Source organism: Ochotona curzoniae, unplaced genomic scaffold (assembly GCF_017591425.1).
Source record: "Ochotona curzoniae isolate NIBS_2020 unplaced genomic scaffold, NIBS_Ocur_1.0 contig_523, whole genome shotgun sequence".
Classification (NCBI taxonomy): Eukaryota; Metazoa; Chordata; class Mammalia; order Lagomorpha; family Ochotonidae; genus Ochotona; species Ochotona curzoniae.
In genome coordinates this window covers 1238543-1252309 of record NW_024466459.1, presented here as the reverse complement: position 1 = coordinate 1252309, position 13767 = coordinate 1238543, and the positions used below count along the sequence as shown (strand labels likewise).

The 13767-nt window shown below is 53.5% G+C and overlaps 3 protein-coding genes across 5 annotated transcripts in view; 1 reads left to right on the top strand and 2 right to left on the bottom strand.

Moving 5' to 3' along the window:
• Positions 1–37: 37 nt before the first annotated feature.
• Positions 38–7353, bottom strand: PSMC5 (proteasome 26S subunit, ATPase 5). Of its 2 annotated transcripts, XM_040989493.1 has the most exons (14): positions 7342–7353; positions 6491–6492; positions 5045–5095; positions 4463–4534; positions 2310–2379; positions 2024–2121; positions 1800–1856; positions 1495–1725; positions 1059–1185; positions 778–968; positions 588–686; positions 396–506; positions 216–302; positions 38–138 (listed from the first exon to the last, which is right to left on the bottom strand). In XM_040989493.1, the coding sequence occupies exons 3-14, from the start codon at positions 5066–5068 to the stop codon at positions 85–87; spliced, it is 1221 nt and encodes a 406-aa protein (XP_040845427.1). In that variant the 5' UTR covers positions 5069–5095; positions 6491–6492; positions 7342–7353; the 3' UTR covers positions 38–84. The 2 variants fall into 2 exon arrangements, with proteins under 2 accessions (XP_040845427.1, XP_040845426.1); XM_040989492.1 differs by lacking the exons at positions 6491–6492; positions 7342–7353 and having other exon boundaries at positions 5045–5143.
• On the top strand, positions 5306–12057 carry FTSJ3 (FtsJ RNA 2'-O-methyltransferase 3). The gene is made up of 20 exons (XM_040989473.1): positions 5306–5705; positions 5825–5930; positions 6167–6213; positions 6325–6404; positions 6737–6836; positions 6923–7117; positions 7506–7621; positions 7726–7830; positions 7916–8016; positions 8112–8192; positions 8276–8422; positions 8721–8856; positions 9964–10142; positions 10242–10359; positions 10440–10711; positions 10882–10967; positions 11058–11157; positions 11248–11431; positions 11510–11604; positions 11686–12057. The coding sequence occupies exons 1-20, from the start codon at positions 5639–5641 to the stop codon at positions 11876–11878; spliced, it is 2508 nt and encodes an 835-aa protein (XP_040845407.1). The 5' UTR covers positions 5306–5638; the 3' UTR covers positions 11879–12057.
• An 83-nt stretch (positions 12058–12140) lies between these two features.
• DDX42 (DEAD-box helicase 42) overlaps positions 12141–13767 on the bottom strand; it is a 32655-nt gene continuing 31028 nt past the window's right edge. For both annotated transcript variants that reach the window (XM_040989471.1, XM_040989472.1), the window contains exon 18: positions 12141–13723. In XM_040989471.1, coding sequence (XP_040845405.1) covers positions 13016–13723 — 708 coding nt within the window. In that variant the 3' untranslated portion in view covers positions 12141–13015. The remainder of the gene's footprint in view (positions 13724–13767) is intronic.

Genomic DNA, 13767 nt, shown 5'->3' with positions numbered 1-13767 from the left:
ACCTGGTCATTTGAACGGAGCGGAGTCCTGACAGGGCTTACACCACAGAGCTTTATTTGAGGGGTCCATGCCAAGCATGAGAACTCACTTCCACAGTTTCTTAATGGACATGTTTTTCTCACTATCCTTCTGCATGACCTGGAGAAAAAGAGAATTAGATCATGAATCCTGGGCACACAGTCTCCCAGCAGCTGAGGCAAGGTCAGGGGCTGTACCTTTGCAACTGCCATCTCAAAGTCCTCCTGGGTGACATGGACTCGCCGTTCCCGCAGGGCATACATGCCAGCCTCCGTGCACACACCCTAAGCAGGGAAAGCAACTTGAGCCTCCCCTCCTGTCCCCTGAGGCCTGGAGTTTCCTCCCACCCCCAGCTGGGGCCCTGGCTCCCCGAGCACCTTCACTTCAGCCCCTGATGCTCCTGGCATCAGCTCAGCAATCTTCCTCAGGTTGATCCCTCGGGTCAGGTTCATTTTCCGAGAATGGATCTTCAGAATGTCCAGTCGAGCCTAGAGATGGAAGAGGAAAGGGCTGAGCCCCACAACCCACCCCGTAGCCTTGGGCCACAGTAGGCACTGTCCCTCACAGACCTCTTCATTGGGGGGCGGGAATTCGATTTTCCTGTCAATGCGCCCTGGGCGAAGCAGTGCAGAATCTAAGATGTCAATCCGGTTAGTGGCCATGATGACCTGGGTACAGAAAGGTGGTGAAGTCAGCTAAGTGCCTGGGCCTGCCCAGCTCCGAGGGCCATCCTGGGCCTGCCCATCGAAGTGGCCTTACCTTGATGTTCTTAGTGGCCTCGAAGCCATCCAGCTGGTTGAGCAGCTCCAGCATGGTGCGCTGCACTTCACTGTCCCCCCCAGAGCCACCCTCGAGGCGCGAGGAACCGATGGAGTCAATCTCATCCATGAAGATGATGGAGGGAGCGTGTTCCCGCGCCATGACGAACAGCTCCCTCACCATTCTCGCCCCTGCACAGAAGCCAAGGGCCATCAGGGTGTTACAAGTTCCTCCTGCCCACACTTCTGCTTGGTTCTCAGCATGGTCCTAGTTGCCATTACCTTCCCCGATGAATTTCTGTACCAGTTCAGACCCAGAGACACGGATGAAGGTACAGTCGGTATGGTGAGCCACAGCCCGAGCCAGCAAGGTCTTCCCGGTGCCCGGGGGCCCATAGAGCAGCACTCCCTAGAGGGAAGCAGGGGTCAGGGGTGGGAACGCCTGGTCATGGCTGGTCCTGCTGAGGCAGCTGCAGGTGAGACTCAAATTTCAGGCTGTTCACATATATTGGACTTCCGGCTGACAACTGTGAATGGTCCCCAAATGAACCTTGGCAGAAAAAAGGTTCCCCTCCTGTGTTAGAGAAGATGAACACCATGGGCCCTTCTAGACTGGGCCTCCCGCCCAGCAGCAAAGGGCAGCGCACACGGGCCAAGGCGGCTCACTCCAACCCCTGCATCTGGTCTGGGTGGGATGGAGTCTAGCCTGGCCCCTCACCTTGGGCTGGGCAATGCCCAGGGCTTCAAAGAGCTCAGGGTGCTTGACTGGCAGCTCAATCACTTCCTTGATCTCCTTGATCTGCTTGTCCAGTCCACCGATCATCTCATATGTGGAGTCTGGCACTTTCTCCACCATCATCAGTGACACTAGGGGGTCCACCTTGTTGGGCAGGATCTTGTGCAGTGTGTAGCTGTCATTCCTTAGGGCCACCCGGCAGTTGGGTGTCACCTGAGAAGCGAGCAAGTTTTGGGTAGTGCAGTGATGGCAGCTGCGCCCACCCTTACCTGACCCACCACACTCACATCGTTGATGTCAATATTCTTGTCCACGTCCACAACAAACTTGCCCTCGGGATGTACCTGAAAGAGATTTCCTGTTCTTCCCTGACCACCAGGTGGTCACCCTCCCCAGGGAGACCCGTGACAGTCCTAGCGTTAACAGCTGGACACACAATGCCGTCTTCCTGAGACCCCTTGATAGTGGGATGCTGGGGGCAACGGGCTGGGCCCCGGGGAAGTGACTTTACCTTGACCAACACCTTCTTCTTATCCATGGCCCGGACCACCTCCCCCACGTAGGAGCCCTGCTCCTGCAGCAGCTGCAGCTCCTCCCGCAACAGGCGAACTAGACACAAACACAACCAGTCACCCAGCTTCTACACACAAACACTGCAGAAAGGCCCTGCCCCCGACTTAAAGCCCACATTCATAAGAGGGTCATGCTGGCACATGATCAGACCAGGAGACTCCACAGGTGCTGCATGGAGATCCCGAGCAGTCGGACCTCAGGCAGGTCCCCACCCTCGCCCTCACCTTTGGCATTCAGCTCATTCCTTTGTGCCTGAAGCCGGCGGAGGTTTTGGCTCTTATCATTCACAATCAGCTGTGGAGGGCAAGAGGCAAATGGGGGTGTTCTTAGCCAAGAGCCAGACCGGGAGTGGGAGCGGACGGAAGGGTCCAGGGCAGCTGCGCGCTTGGTGACCCCTCCTGTCCTACAGCCCCGTGAAGTCCAGGGCAGCCATTCTGAAAGGCTCTCACTGGCCCGTGGGGAACGGAATTTCGCTGAAGAGCTACAGCTGATTTGTGCAGGCTTTGTGAGGGGGGAGATGGGGGCAGTGTGATCCAACAGAAACCAGAGTTCTAGCACAGCTGCTCTGGAAAATGAGACAATGCCAAGGTGAGGTATCTCAATGACCTCAACTAGAGCTGTCAGAAAATTGCACCGGGCTGTGGCACCAGCAAACCCACTTGTTGTCAGGCGATTAAGGTGGACAAACAAAATCACACACGAAATGGCTCCAAAAATGGAAGCCCAGGGCTGGCACTGCACATTAAGCCACTGTCAGCAGCACTGGCATCCCATGTGAGCGCTAGTTTGAACTGCGGCGACTCTGCTTCCAATTTAGCTCCCTGCTGATGCACCTGGGAACACAGTGGAGGACGGCCCAAATGCCTGGGCTGCTGACCCACGTGGGAGACTTGGGTAAGGCTCCTGTCTCCAAACTTGGGTATGGCCTGGCCCAGCCCAGGACAGAGTGCCCAGCAGATGGAAGGTCTGTCTCTGTAACTCTGCCTTCCAAATAAATCTTTTTTTTTTAAAGGAAACCAAATACTCAAATAATACATGTAAGCACACCTGGAACTCTGAAGTTTTCCTAAGCCACAGTAATGATTTTCTTATTTCTCCAGGCCCTAATTTCTAGGGCCCTGTTCTGACCAGTGGGCTGGTTGCTAGATTCTTCCATCCAGTCTGGATGCTGTCAGTATCTTCCAGACCCCTCATACTCTGCTCATACCCTGCCCTAACACTTTCCTGATCACTTCATTTGCAGAGCCCATGCCTCTCGCTATGTAAGATTCCTCCAGGAGCTGGCATTCAGCACAGCAGTGAGATGCCCACACTAGAGTGCCACACCAGTGCCTGGCTGCAGCCCTGGCTACAGTTCCGATACCAGCTGCACTAACGTGCACCCTGGGAAGGCCACAGGTTGAGGGCTCAGCACATGGGAGACCTAGCGGGGAGTCAGGCCCAGCTCTGGCCGTTGTGGGCACTTGGAGAAGTAAACTGGCAGATGGAAGATTGTTCACATAAATTGAAGAACCAAACCAAACAACAACAAAAAAGCCCCTTTCATCTACATTCCTTCCAACAGGGCTGCCCTGCAGCCAGCAGCCCCTCTTCTGTTAACATTCTCTCTTTTTTTAAGACTTACTTATTTTTATTGGAAAGACATATTTTCCAGGGAGAGAAGGTCTTCCCAACTGCTGGTTCACTCCCCAAATAAATGTGATGGCCAGAGCTGGGCATATTCAAAGTTGGAGCCAGGAGCTTCTTCCAGGTTTCCCACTTGGGTGCAGGACCCCAAGGCTTTGGGCCATCCTTCACAGGCCACAAGCAGGGAGATGGATGGGAAGTGGAGTAGACAGGCCAGGAACTGGCACCCATATGCGATGCTGGCATCACAGGGTGGAAGATCAGCTGTGGAGCCACTGTACTGGCCCCTGCGTGTCGACTCTAAGTACTTAAATTTTCTGCAATTTAAACCAAATAAGCTCATTTTTACAATGAAGTAGAATGATCAGATGCAGACTGGAGAAGAAAGATAAAGAATGTCAGGAAAGAGACAGGGTAGGAATACACAGCCCAGAAAAAAGCAAAAACAAACAACAACAAAAAAGGAATACACAGCCCAATCAAACTCATTATTAAAGAGAATTAATTCCTCAGAGGTGATCAACCGTGGGCATGTAGATGGATCAAACAGGCCTGGCACTGACCTAGTCCTTCAGCAAGCTGCAGAGGGAGTGGGGCCCCACAGACAAGAGACGGTTAGCGTGTGTTTTATATTCCTTTATACTTCTACTCATCCAGATCCTAAAAACTAACGCACAAGCTCTCCCCCTGGCCCTCCCCCAATGAGAGGCATCCTCAATCCACTTCCCGCCCCCGCTGGGGCTGCCCTCACCTGCAGCTCTTCGATCTTGGACAGGTAATACTGGCGCAGTCCGCTGCCCGCCTTCCCCTCTTCCAGCTCCATCTGAAAACACGGGGTCATCACTCAACACACCCCACAGCCACCAGGAAGCAGGTACGTCCAGGGCCCCTCACCACGAAGCTTCCAGCGAGCAGTTCTGTGTGTAAGAGGAGCTTGGGCCGACGATTCGGCTTCTGAACGCCCCCATCCCTCCCTCCGATCACTCCGTTTTCCTCTAACCGCCGCCTGCCCCCTCCCTGGACTCCAAGGAGAACCAGACGCCGTGTCAAGCGCTCCGCCAACAGGCGTGATCGCTGCGGACGGAGCCCCGGGGGAGGACGGACGTCCCGTCCCCCTGCTCCCATTCACTCGGCTTTTGCGATTCCTTCTCGCCCAGCACTGCCGGCCCACGACGCGCGGCGCTGACACAGCAGATCCTGCCCCAGCGCAGGGCCCGGCCTGAACGAGTACGGCCATCCGAGACCCCACTAGAAACCCCCGGGGCGGCCCGCTCCCCGGCACCTCGGACAATGCCCTTCCTCCTGCAGCCCCGGCCCTGCCCCGACACCGCACCTGCTCCGGCCCGTCCAGCGCCATCTTCGCTTTTCACGGGAGACCGCCGGCCTCCCGGGCGCCTAGGAGCGCAGGCGCGGAAGCGGAGTGGGAGGGCGGGGCTGACGACCCGGCAGAGAGGAGTTCCGGGTCAAAGGGTGTTAGAGTGAGAGAAAGGTAACAGTAAATAATAAGGGCCATGCTGGGAAGGGCGGCTACTGGAGTTCAGGAGTTTGGGAAAGAGTTTAAGGAGGGAATGGAATTGCAAAGTATCGCTTCCCTAAAATACTTTTTATTTCTTGTAATCTGCATTCCTGATGTTAACGTTCAACTTCTACAATGAGGAAAGTGACGTAGAGAAAACTTAATGGCCACTCCCGAAATGGCGGAAACCTCGGCGCCAGCGACGTAGGCGGCGTCAGCGGAAGCGGAAGTACATTTGCCTGCTGCTTCCATGTGCGGCTCTTCGGGTGGGCAAGGCGGTTCTGGGTGGCGGTGATCGTGTGGGAATTCTGCTCCCCGGTGACCGCGCGGACGGGCTCGCGGCAGGCGGGAGGTAGCGCTTCGAGGTCGGACTGTTTCTGCGCAGGTTGAGTGGCACTTCCTCGTCCCGCCATGGGCAAGAAGGGCAAAGTCGGCAAGAGCCGACGAGACAAGTTCTATCACCTGGCGAAGGAGACGGGTGAGCCGGGGTCTGCGCCGCAGCGCGTGTCCCCCTTGCGCGGTATTGCGTTCTCGGGCAGCAGCGGGTGGCGGGCTGTGAGACCCGGCCACCTGATGACCGTGTCGCCGCCGCTGCAGGCTACCGTTCCCGCTCTGCTTTCAAGCTCATCCAGTTGAATCGGCGTTTTCAGTTCCTGCAGAAAGCCCGCGCCTTGCTGGACCTGTGTGCGGCGCCGGGAGGATGGTGCGTTAACTCCTACGCGCTCACTCCTGTGAACAGTGGTTGTGTTGGTGTTGGGGAAAAGATTTACGATCCACCCGCAGTAACCATAGCCTGATCTGTCTCCTGCTAAGCGCAGGTCTCCTAAACCCTGGAGTGTGCACCCGGGACACACTCTGGGACTATTTTACTTGGCAAGGGCTCCTGACACCAGAGGTGAGGGGTCGTGTTGCCAAGGCAGGAATCTGCTTCTGTTGTAGGCTGCAGGTGGCTGCCAAGTTTATGCCTGTATCCAGTCTTATTGTGGGTGAGTGACGGGAGGCTGTCTGGAGGGTGTGAGCCCTAGCCTTCATCCTCCATGTCCCTCCTTCCTGCTGGCGATAGAGCTGTGGAATACTAATACCTCCATCTTTTCCAGGAGTGGACCTGGTGCCCATCAAGCCTCTGCCCAACGTGGTGACCCTGCAGGAGGACATCACGACGGAACGCTGTAGGCAGGTGATGATCGTCTCCAGCTTCCAATTCCCCAAATCCTGCAGAGGTGAAAACTCGTTTATCGTGCTCTGAGCAAGTTCCTGCAGAACATCTGTGTGACAAGACCATGGTAGCCCTTGTGTCCCCTAGCTGTGGGTGAGGGCTCACTGTAGAACTCTAAGCGACACAAAGATAGGGTGGCGTTTTTGTTACTGTTGGGGAGCCCTGTGCCCGTAATAGGATTTGACTCATAGTGGACACCCAACAAGCTGCTGGGGGAAGGGGGACCAGTGGCTGAGTCAGGGTCTTCACTCGTAGCCACTCTTCCTGTCACAGTGATCCCTTCCCTTCTCTAGGCCCTGAGAAAGGAGCTGAAGACCTGGAAGGTTGACGTTGTGCTCAATGATGGGGCCCCCAACGTTGGGGCCAGCTGGGTCCATGATGCTTACTCACAAGGTGCTGGGAATGTGGGTCCTGGAGAGTAGGGTGGTCACGTCATCCCAGGCTACAGAGGGCCTCAGCTGCCCACGTCTCTCCTGCAGCCCACCTCACGCTGATGGCTCTGCGTTTGGCTTGTGATTTTCTGGCCCGTGGTGGCTACTTCATCACAAAGGTCTTCCGCTCCCGCGACTACCAGCCTCTGCTATGGATCTTCCAGCAGCTGTTCCGCCGTGTCCAGGCCACCAAACCCCAGGCCTCCCGCCATGAATCTGCAGAGATCTTTGTTGTCTGTCAAGGTGGGCTTCCCTTTGAGCTTTCTGTTGACTAGCTGCCCAACTATCAAAGCACAATTTTTTTTTAAAGTGTTTATTTTGCATCTACAGAGCCACAGACATAGAGATTTTTCCATTTGCTGGCTCACTCCATAAATGCTGCAGTAGCCAGGGCCGGGGCTAGGCCTGCACTAAAAACCCAGAGAGCCCTCTGTGCACTTCCCACTTGGGTGGCAGAACCAAAATACCCAAGCCGTCTTCTGCCATCTCCCAAAATGCGCTGGCAGGAAGCTGGATTGGAAGCAGAGTGGCCAGAACTCAGTGGCATCTAATGTGGGATGCAAGTGTCCAAAGTGGCACCACAAAGCCTGCCCCTCCCTGCAGCATGCATTTTATTATTATGTCTTTTTAGGATTCCTGGCTCCTGATAAGGTTGACAGTAAATTCTTTGATCCAAAATTTGCTTTCAAGGAGGTTGAAGTCCAGGCTAAAACTGTTACTGAGTTGGTGACCAAGAAGAAGCCAAAGGTGTGTTTGGTGGAGAGGGTTCTGGAACTCTGGGGAGACTGAGCCTGGTGGTCCTGTAGATATCTTACAAGGGACTGCCAGGCAGCCTCATTTCTCTCACTAAGGCTGAAGGCTACGCAGAGGGTGATCTCACCCTCTATCACCGCACCTCAGTCAGCGATTTCCTCCGAGCTGCCAACCCTGTCGACTTCCTCTCCAAAGCCAGTGAGGTGAGTTCCCAGACTTTGAAGGTTGTAGGAGAGCCCCATAACCATGGCCTGGAAACATCCTGACTCCTTCCCTTCCCCCTAAAAGATCTCGCTGGATGATGAAGAGCTGGCACAGCACCCAGCTACCACCGAGGACATCCGGGCCTGCTGTCAGGACATCAAGGTGCTGGGACGCAAGGAGCTCAGGTATGCAGCAGGGGAGAAGCCTGTGGAAGCCATGCCGGTGTGCTAGAGGGTGCTAGAGGGGGCAGACACATGGACCAATCCTATTTCTCTGACAGGTCCCTCCTGAACTGGAGAACAAAGCTTCGGCGCCATGTGGCCAAGAAGCTGAAGGAGCAAGCAAAGGCTCTGGACATCAGGTGAGGGTGGAGCTAAACCAAAGTAGATGCTGACTAGATGAAGCCTCTGGCAAACTGACAAAACTTCTGGATCGTTCTGTCAGCCTCAGTTCAGGAGAAGAGGAAGATGATGATGAGGAGGAGTCAACAGCTGGGATCCCAGAAAAACCCTCTAAGGAGGAGGAGGAGGAAGAGCAGCTGGACCGGACACTGGCTGAGATGAAAGCCCAGGAGGTGGCAGAATTAAAGAGGTGAGGTGAGGCAGGGTAGGTATTTGGCTTAGTGGCCAGCCATTGAAGCTCCTGCTTCATGCTGATGAACACCCAGGGAGGCACCAGACATTAGGTCAAGTTCCTACCACCCACATGGGAGACCTGGATTGAGTTCATGGCCTGCAGCTGGCCCAGACTTGGCTTTTGTGGCCATTTGAAGAGTTAAGTAGTAGCCTCACTGCAAAATTCCTGGGTGAAGAAGGTTGGAGAAGAGTGACCGATGTGAATAAAACATGAATAGAGCTGGGCAGGTTAGAGCCACGACCTCTTCCTTCAGGAAGAAAAAGAAGCTGCTGCGTGAGCAGAGAAAGCAGCGGGAGCGAGTGGAGCTGAAGATGGACCTGCCCGGGGTCTCCATCGCCGAGGAAGGAGAAACGGGCATGTTCTCACTGCGCACCATCCGGGGCCACCAGGTGAGCTGGGCCCAAGGATGCTCGGAGTGTGCCCGCGGCAAAGCTGCATGTCCTAAAAGTGAATCATCAGGCTTTGGTTGCTACCTTGAACTACAGAAATCACTTGGCAAGGCTACTGGGGGAACCCTGTGATTCAAAGGCCAAAAGAAAAACTTGGATGATGAAATCAGATTTGAGTGTGCTAGATTTATCCTTTAAGAGCTGGCACATTAGGACTGGAGTTGCGATTAGAATCCATGCAGCCAGGGTACTACTTGGTACTACTTGGGTTACAAGCGCAGTTAGAGGGTCTCCCCCACAAGTCCCTGAGACTAATTCACCCTGTTAGGCTATGCAGTGGTGCTTTTGTGACTGCAGCTCAATATGCTTCCTAATCCAGTGGTGGGAATGGCCTAATTAAGTCCCCCTTGTCCTGCAGGAGAGCATGGAGACACTAGACCTGACACAGGCTGTCCCCACATCCTAGCTGCCAGACATTACCCAGAATCCCACAGCCTGCCTTTGCATTCTTCCCTACAGTGGTTACATAGGAAAATAGCAGCCATCTTTGCCATGAGGAAAATAGATTTTTGAGGTTTCTCTAGTCTGCCTAGGTGAGATATTTCTATAAATTGTCTGGCTGCCTTTATTTGGCAGAAAATTGGGATATATACAGTTACTTCCTTGGGAGGTGACTGAATGCCTTTTCCAAGTAACTGAAGGAAGGCAACAAGCAGGCATTTAGCCTGAGGACCAGGGCACCTTTGTCGTGTAGCACAGGACCGGCACTGAATCCTGGCTCTGGCTTCTGCCTTTAGCCATGAGAATACAGCCCCTGGGCGGCAGCTGTGACCCGAGTTGAACTCTGTTCTGGCTCTGCTCATTGGGAGCATTTGAGGAATGAGCCAGTAGAGTTCTTTCTCCCAAATAAAACAAACACTAGTATTTTAGAAAATTTCAAAATTTGCTTTATGAGCTATGGGGGTACTTTAACAGAATACTCGTTTGTGCTACCGCTGAACACAGGTTAGTGCCTTAGAACAGCATGTTTTCATGTCTGGTGGTGTTGCTTAAGGTAAACTAAGACAATGAGCATGGGACTAAAGCACCATGTTTGCCACGTTTCAGTTGTTAGAGCAAGTCATGCAAGGAGACATGAGCACTGCAGACACATTTCTGTCTGATCTGCCAAGGGATGACATCTATGTGTCAGATGCTGAGGAGGAGGAGGAATCTTTGGACAGTGACCTGGACCCAGAGGAGCTGGCAGGAGTCGGGAGACATGAAAGCCTGAAGGAACGAAAGCGGTAAGTGTATGAGTGAGCACGCCTCCCTCATTGAGAACCACTGGGGCTTGCCAGCACTCGGGGACCCTGAGCTTCCTTTTGCTGTCCTTTGGTTTACAGTGTGCAGTTTGCTGAAGATGATGACGATAAGGAAGAGGAAGAAGAGAATCCGCTGCTAGTGTCACTCGAGGAAAAGGCAGTACTGCAGGAAGAACAAGCCAATCTGTGGTTCTCAAAGGTACAGGGCTGAGGGCTAGGCTGACAGGAAGTTGGCATCCCCTGAGAAAAAGGTGGCTGAAGGTTGTTCCCTCGCCACAGGATGGCTTCAGTGGCATCGAGGATGATGCGGATGAAGCCCTGGAGATCAGCCAGGCTCAGCTGTTACACGAGAACCGCCGGAAGGAGCGGCAGCAGCAGCCAAAGCAGCCAAAGCAGGAGCAGCAGCCACCATCAGCACCCCCAGCTTTAAATCTGAAGACTCAAACACAGTCTCTCCCGGGCCAGGAAACGGCCTCCGGGGAGACAGAGGCTCCCCCTGTCGGAGATGACAGCTCAGACAGTGATAGCAGCAGCAGTGAGGATGAAGAGAGGTGAGATCCAGCAGTGGCCTGAAGTCATTTCTCTAAAGAACAAGCCCTTTAACAGCCCTGTACATTCTAATTTGGTCAGCCTGGGGTACAGCCTGGATGGCAGGGGTTGTGGTCAGCTGGGACTGTGCTGTGGGTACTAGAATATTCACTTAGTTCTCTGCCCGCCACAGCTGGGCAGCGTCCCGTGGTAAGAAGCGAAGCCGAGGGCTGCCGTCAGATGATGCTGGGTTTGAGGTAGTGCCTATTGAGGACCCAGGTGAGAGCACAGTGCAGCCTGGTTGGGTGGAGTGGGGAGACCAGTGGGAAATTTCAGTGCTCAGATCAAGTCTGCCCTTTGCCTACCTAGCAAAACATCGGATACTAGATCCTGAAGGCCTGGCTCTGGGAGCTGTGATTGCCTCTTCCAAAAAGGCCAAGCGAGACCTCATAGATAACTCCTTCAACCGGTAATGGGGACCAGACCATGGGGAAGTGGGTGGTTTCTTCTTCAGAAGCCCACAGTGGTTGTTGCTGGACTGTTGCCCTGTCTTGCCTAGGTACGCATTTAATGAAGAGGAAGGGGAGCTTCCAGAGTGGTTTGTGCAGGAAGAAAAACAGCACCGGATCCGGCAATTGCCCATTGACAAGAAGGAAGTGGAACATTACCGGAAACGCTGGAGGGAAATCAACGCACGTCCCATCAAAAAAGTGGCTGAGGCCAAGGCTAGAAAGAAACGGAGGGTAAGTGTGGAGGGCTGCCTGCAGCTCAGGTGTGGGCCAGGGCCGAGGGAGAGGTCACTGACTGAAACACATTCCCAGATGCTGAAGAAGTTGGAGCAGACCAAGAAGAAGGCTGAGGCTGTGGTGAACACAGTGGACATCTCGGAGCGAGAGAAAGTGGCACAGCTGCGAAGGTGACTGGGGGAAGGACCCCAGGACATGAGGAGGTTAAAAGGGTGACAGCAAGGCCTCTAACCGGTTGTTTTCCTTTGCAGTCTCTACAAGAAGGCCGGACTGGGCAAGGAGAAACGCCAAGTTACCTACGTTGTAGCCAAAAAAGGCGTAGGCCGCAAGGTGCGGCGGCCAGCTGGAGTCAGAGGTCACTTCAAGGTGGTGGACTCCAGGATGAAGAAGGACCAGAGGGCACAGCAGAGGAAAGAACAGAAGAAAAAACACAAGCGGAAGTGAGCAGAGCCCCAGCGTTGGGCGAGAACAGGACATGGCAGCCACACCCTGGCAGTGATCCTGGGTAGCAGGAGTGTTCTCCCATCCCATCTGCAGACACTGAGGAATGTGGTGTGTGTGTAGGGGGGTGAAAAGTCAAAACATTAACCTATTAGCTGAATAAAGCCAAGATGAGATGAAGTGTCTTTTGCTGGCTCATACCACGTGTGCCGAGATTCCCGTGTGCCAGCCCGTGGTGAAGCAGAAATGACAAACAGTCCACAGGTCCCAGCAGTAAAACATTTACTACAGAGCAAGCAGAGGAATGCACATCTTAAAGAAACCTTCACAAAGTCACAAAATCTGAAGTTTGTATATTTTCCTTTTTATAAACAAGATAGAACAAAAAATCATCAAAATCATTTCAGGAAAAGACTACCACTGGGGCAAGTTTAAAAAAAAATGAAATAGAAGACACTTTTAAAAAGCTGTTGTTGGGTTCCATTTTGAATTCAGCAACATCTCAGACTTGGGATGATCACAGTCCTGTTTCCAGGACCCTTCCCTCCCAGCATAAGGGCTGGGGCCCCCAAATCTGGTGGGGCCTGGTGGGGAGGGAGGAGGAGGGCGTGCTTGTGCCTGTCTCAGGGCTGCATACAGACCTGCCTGGGAACCTGAGCACCCACATCTGTTCAAGTCGTGTTCCCCTCCTCCAACAGCTCAACTGGGTTTGCAGAAGCCAACTCCTACAAAGGGGACTGCCTGGCCACACAGCTAAGAAAAAGTCTGACTTATATAGATGTTTGTAAGGTGACATTTTAGTAAAAAATATAAGCTACATATAATATAAACCTAGAGTGAGTTTTGTGCCCTCTAAGGCCCTTTCTCTCAAGGTATCCTCAACTTACCCTCACAGCAACTCACCTAGAACCCAAAGAAGTTTCCCAGCTTGCTCTCACTGCATCACAGGACCAAAGCAGTTTCCCAAGAAAACATCTGAAAAATGACTCTGACGAAGGGATGTCTCCAAAACTCCAGCTCTTCACTAAGGGCAGGGGGTCCTTATATCTGACCCCAACCCAGCCCTGAGACATCTAGTTACCAAAATCTTTCTAAAAATAAAATTAAAGACAACTGACTTCACGCTTCACACACAATCTCTTAACTGTCCCATCGACTCTTTTTGCGTTTGGGTGGCTCTGGGACAGCAAAACCATCCGCTGTCTTATCTGACTTGCTGTCCGTCTTGTCTGTCTTGTCCATCTTGTCCATCTTGCTGCTGTCCGCTTTGGGGTCCGTCTTGCTCTCACGATTACAACCTTCCTTCCTGCTTTCCCCATTCCGACCATCACTTGCACCCCGGCTCTCCCCATGCCGGCCTGCACCTCCTCCATGCCTGTTCTCCCCATGCCAATGGCCATCAGTATGACGACTGCTGCTTTCTGGGTAGCGATATCCATCTCCGTGACGACCACCATCTCCATGACGAGGGCCATCTCCATGCCGACTGCTGCTCTCTCCATGACTGTGTCTGCTGCCACCCCGGTTCTCGGTGTATCTTTCTCTCTTCCCATTGCCACTCCCTGTCCCTTCTCGGCTGTTACTTCCTGAAGCTGTATTGTTGACTCCTTGGGCTCCAGCAGAAGGGTACGACACAGGGGCGTTGCTGGCATTCCCAGTACTGCCAAAGCCTGGGACACCTTTGGAATTGGTGACGGGGCTGTCGGGACCACTGGGGCCCTGTTGTGCTGAATTAGTGGGAACGGAATTCAAGCTCCCTGCACTAGTCCATCCACTTGCCCCAGCAGTAGAGCTTCCTGCCTTCTGATTGCTTAAGCTGGCTGCCACAAAGTGACTCTTATACTGTGACTGAAAGAGAAAAGACACCAGGAAAAATATGAAAGTCCAAGAAA

Bases quoted from the DNA above. Each gene is read 5' to 3' on its own strand.
- PSMC5 (XM_040989493.1), bottom strand. From the start codon at position 5,068: ATGGCGCTGGACGGGCCGGAGCAG. The intron at 1,726-1,799 runs GTGAGTGTGGTG...CTCGCTTCTCAG, and splicing joins AGAATATTGACATCAACGAT to GTGACACCCAACTGCCGGGT. The intron at 1,186-1,494 runs GTGAGGGGCCAG...GCTTCCCTCTAG, and splicing joins TGGGCATTGCCCAGCCCAAG to GGAGTGCTGCTCTATGGGCC.
- FTSJ3 (XM_040989473.1), top strand. From the start codon at position 5,639: ATGGGCAAGAAGGGCAAAGTCGGCAAGAGCCGACGAGACAAGTTCTAT. The intron at 5,931-6,166 runs GTGCGTTAACTC...CTTCTGTTGTAG, and splicing joins TGTGCGGCGCCGGGAGGATG to GCTGCAGGTGGCTGCCAAGT. The intron at 11,432-11,509 runs GTAAGTGTGGAG...ACACATTCCCAG, and splicing joins AGGCTAGAAAGAAACGGAGG to ATGCTGAAGAAGTTGGAGCA.